At 28.2% G+C, this 5,308-nt stretch overlaps 1 protein-coding gene across 1 annotated transcript in view; it reads right to left on the reverse strand.

Annotated features, from left to right (window-relative positions):
• Positions 1-3,125: 3,125 nt before the first annotated feature.
• The window catches only part of LOC100569297 (fatty acid synthase-like), a 12,693-nt gene continuing 10,510 nt past the window's right edge, over positions 3,126-5,308 (reverse strand). The window contains exons 9-10 of the mRNA XM_029487672.1: positions 3,361-3,462; positions 3,126-3,260 (exon numbers count right to left, since the gene is read on the reverse strand). Of these exons, the coding sequence (XP_029343532.1) occupies positions 3,126-3,260; positions 3,361-3,462 (237 nt within the window). The remainder of the gene's footprint in view (positions 3,261-3,360; positions 3,463-5,308) is intronic.

Genomic DNA, 5,308 nt, shown 5'->3' on the forward strand with positions numbered 1-5,308 from the left:
TAATTTTTGCCACTTTTTTTTTGTTTTAATTTTGTTTAGTAATTAAAATAATTATACAGTCATATAGATAGTAAGTAGGTACCTTTAGTTATTAAAAATAAATTACGTTGATGAATTTAGTGTTCTCAAATTGTAAAATATTATTAAACATAAATGTATACCAATTTGACGTTTAAAATAAAATTAGGTTTATAAATCAAAGTTTATCTGTTAAACTGCCTACACGTATATAAATTAAAATTTATATTACCTGAAAATATTTACTATCTACAAAAATATTTATTAACTAAGTAAATAATCGTGGAAAACAAAAAAAAATACAATATCGTAACCAGTTTTTAACAAACACTAATTTGTTATTTTTTTGTAATTCCAAAATTAATAACCTTAGATAGTTTAAATTTTCACAGAATTATGTATATTAGAATTTTCTATTTATAGTATAAACTCAAATGTTATGATGAGTGTGGGACAAATATAGAAAACAAATAGTTCGCTGACATCCTACTGAAACCAAACCATAATCATGCTTTAAACTTATAATTTAAATAATGTATTTTTGGTTCTATATAATTTCATTTTTCAATTATAATTTGTTTTATGTGTAGACATAAACATAAAAAAAAAGCGGGTAAGTTGATGTCACTCTGCTGTACCTACAGTAGCTTAAAAGCGTGTCAATGTGAAATGGATTGTATTAAACTTGAATTCAATGATATAATATCACTGTATAAGAAAAAGTAAAAACGATTCTGAGCGGAGACGGTTTGTCAGTCAGGATATTTTATATTGCTATTGTTTATTATAGCCTTTAAGTTGAATAAATATAATAATATTATTATTTTTTAATAATTTTATTCGTTTCTATTGTATTAAACAAAGTGTTAGAAATTAAAATCTCGTTCTTTTGTAATTTGTCGGTGGTTTTTCCTGCGGCATTAAATAAGTATTGAGAAAATCGAAAAATGACCTCTCTAAAGTACCATCTTGATCCGATTTGCTAACAGATAAAATACTATATGTTAAAATCAAAGCACTCTTTCTGATAGAAATTTTGTATACAGGATAAAAATAAAATAAATAAACACCATTGTAAAACTGTTAGGTAGCTTCCGAGACCTTGTATTAGCTTCTAAACCACTTAAAACATTTATATAAGCATGGCTAACAATAATAATCTGGCATTTGAGTTTGATGTATCTATAATAGGTTGAATTTAAATATCAGTTAAATGAGTTTAAGAAAAAGCTGAAATAAGACTAAACTTCAATCTTGATGAAATATCTATGTTGATTTAATGATAAAACCCAATCCATGTATTTTAAATGACCAGTTGTGATGTGGCCTTTATTAAAAGATAATAAAATAAAATATATGAACTTTTATACTGTACATAATAATATATTTATCACATTAATGTGTAGGTATTACACATTTGTATACACCCTCATAAGTCATAATAGACTTGTATGGGTATTTCACTTTTTCATATTCATACCAAAATAATGTCAACAAGGGAGTATTGAAACTGAATATAGCATACAAAAAATAATTCTATTATTCAAGGGTATACTCTTCATATTAATAATAACTATACTGATATATAATTTAATTATTCTTTTTGTTTTCAATTTATATGTGTTACCAGTAGGAGGCTTTTCCGTTAAGCCGTTAAGCTATTCATTTGTATATTAAATTTAATTAGCAAATAGTCCTATTGTACTTGTAACCCGCAGGTGCAGATTGCATTTGTATGAAATATATGAGAAATATCCGTTTTACAATATTTTATAATGTATTACAAAAAAAGGAGTTTTACGGAGTTTAATATAGGCAATTTCAATGAATATAAAGACAAATGTTAGTAGTTATGTCTCGATAGTTCTATTTTCCCCGACACTTTACATAATCAACAGGTGAGTATGCATACCTTATTTTGATTAACTGTGTATATATTATGATAGAGTCTGTATGGTGTATATTTACGATATATTTTGGCCTGATCAAATGAAGATGTCTAGATTTGCATATTATTTTTTTATTTATAACAACCATACATATAGTAGGTATATATAATTATAGACCTAAAGTTGGTTTAAACAATGTATGACAAACATACTAGATTTAATAATACGAAACACTAAACACTTCCATGTTACATCGTTATCGAATCTTTTTAAATTCGATTTTTTGGACACAGTCGTGCATTGGCACTGGTCTGGTACGGGTTTGGCCGGCCTTGACGTGCACCTTTGCTCGATGGACATTCAAGGGACGCCTCACACTTTGATGTCGTACAATGTCGGCCGATTTCATAATGGAAAAACAATCAACAAAAGTTAAATAAGCGTTCATAATGTTTCGTTATAATATAAGTATAGATACCTACATAATAATTATATTATATTGTATACTGAGTACATTAATTGAATTGTATTTGAAAAAATAATTTTTATATGACATCATAATTTATAATAATCGAAATAACTGCAATTTATCATATTATTTAATACTGGGTTATTTATTTTAAATATAATTGGATTGAGTTATTTGAATATGGACACGTCATAAGTAGTGTTTGGATTAGATAAGTACTTTTTCTCTAGTTAAAGATAAAGAATCCATCAAATAGAATTTTCACACGTTGCCTACAAAGGTAGTTCAGTAATATTGTACTTATAGTCGCTGCGCTGACTGGCGTGTGTGCAATCAACCGCAGGTGAATTGCCTACTTGATATTCTGTCGCTTTACCAGGGTGTCTGAGTTGCACTTACTGAAACGAGTTACACGCAAAAAGAGTTGAACAATCACAATTTTTTAAGAGTTGTAATTTTTTACAGGCAACGAATACGAATTTTTTACGATTAAACTTATGAATTATAAGTATCACCTATATTATAGGTGATACTATAGTATATTATTCTATCAACTTCTTTATAATACAATAATATTTATGTATTATGTAATATCCGTACATCATCGGCAGCGGCCAGTGATCCAAGTGGTGTAAGGTTATTGTACAGTGACTTTTGATCAAACTGCATTAACTCATAATACTTCTTGGCACTGTATTTAATCCAAAAAACATTATCAAAGTTACATAACATAATTATTAGTAATATTATTATAATCGTTTCTTATGAACCAATGACATAGATGCTTCCGCAAGATCAAGTAGCCTGCAATGTTTCATACCCCATGAAAACATTGAAAAACAATGCTTGGCAATGCATTTCACAGTCAGACTTTTGGGCTTAACCTATATAATAATAATAATTTAATAAATTGTTTTACACGAATTTTCTAGTTTGAATTTGGTTGATCGTGGATTTTTCGTTTTTTTTATTGGTGGTTGTTACTTGTTTTTCCATGTCCAAATGTCCAATACCAAATTTAGTACATATTTTCGTTTGCGCTTTACAAGAATATAAAATTCCATTAATTAAACGCACAACATACCCCTATAGTAATGACGTAATGTAGTAAATTATAAAATAATAACTGTTTTACACGAGTTTTCAATGTAAGTTGTTCATCTCCGGTTTTCCTCTTTTTGAGCGTATATATTATAGCACATATAATATATTGTGATATTATATTATGTTTAATAATTGTCGATTAATATTATTATTATATAGGTTAAGCCCAAAAGTCTGACTGTGAAATACATTGCCAAGCATTGTTTTTCAATGTTTTCATGGGGTATGAAACATTGCAGGCTACTTGATCTTGCGGAAGCATCTATGTCATTGGTTCATAAGAAACGATTATAATAATATTACTAATAATTATGTTATGTAACTTTGATAATGTTTTTTGGATTAAATACAGTGCCAAGAAGTATTATGAGTTAATGCAGTTTGATCAAAAGTCACTGTACAATAACCTTACACCACTTGGATCACTGGCCGCTGCCGATGATGTACCTACGGATATTACATAATACAATTATATATAAATATTATTGTATTATAAAGAAGTTGATAGAATAATATACTATGGTATCACCTATAATATAGGTGGTATAAATACATTATCATTGCTATTTGGTGTTGTTACTTATTATATTATAGATGAAGCCTAAGATTAACAATTTCCAATGATGAATAACCATTTACAAAAAATAGTCATGTTAAAGAAATAATTACTTCTACTTTAACGGTTCAAATAAGATATTATTTACATTCGTTTCGATTTTCGTTCAAGCAAAGTATACAATAATATGATATAATAATAATTGAATGCAACAATTTAATGTATATTATTACAATAATAGTATAATAGAGGATTTATATTATCCGCGATAAGATTAGAATACAAAAATGAATGTTTTAGTGACAGTTTTTATATTTAAAACCTATAATTCATAAAGTTTAATCGTAAAAAATTTGTATTCGTTGCCTGTAAAAGATTATAACTCTTAAAAAAATGGTGATTGTTCAACTCTTTTTGCGTGTAACTCGTTTCAGGTAAGTGCAACTCAGACACCCTGGTAAGGCGACAGAATATCAAGTAGGCAATTCACCTGCAGTGGATTGCACACACGCCAGTCAGCGCAGCGACTATAAGTACAATTACTGAACTACCTTTGTAGGCAACGTGTGAAAATTCTATTTCATGGATTCTTTATCTTTAACTAGAGAAAAAGTACTTATCTAATCCAAACACTGCTTATGACGTGTCCATATTCAAGTAACTCAATCCAATTATATTTAAAATAAATAACTCAGTATTATATAATATGATAAATTGCAGTTATTTCGATTATTATAAATTATGATGTCATATAAAAATTATTTTTTCAAATACAATTCAATTAATGTACTCAGTATACACAGTGCCGCAACTTGGTACATATTAGTGGGTGTGCGACCAATAAATAGGGCCCAAGTTTAGAGGCGCAATTATAGTAGAGGGGAAGGGCTTTAGCCCCCTCCCCCTGACTACGATTCAGACCCCTCCAAAAAACATTCCTTATTTATTTAGATATAAGCTGCTTATAGATTATTTTAAATTAATAATTTTGTTAGTTGGGCTGTAGCCCCCCAGAATTTTAACCCTAGTTGCGATTATGCTCATGTACCAATAGGTCATTTAATACATATTGCTTGTTTTTTTTAGCTAAATACATTATGTTATGCAGTTAATATAATATATATACCTATTAGGTATACACTGCTATACTGCTTACAGATAGGTGAAGAGCATTGAACACATTGTACACTGTAGTGATAGTCCACATATTGTGTGGACTAAAGAGCAAAATGGTAAGCAATCTCTTAAAACCATTTATTTTATTTTTTGTCC

The sequence above is a fragment of the Acyrthosiphon pisum genome, chromosome A1, assembly GCF_005508785.2.
Source record: "Acyrthosiphon pisum isolate AL4f chromosome A1, pea_aphid_22Mar2018_4r6ur, whole genome shotgun sequence".
NCBI classification, from domain to species: Eukaryota; Metazoa; Arthropoda; class Insecta; order Hemiptera; family Aphididae; genus Acyrthosiphon; species Acyrthosiphon pisum.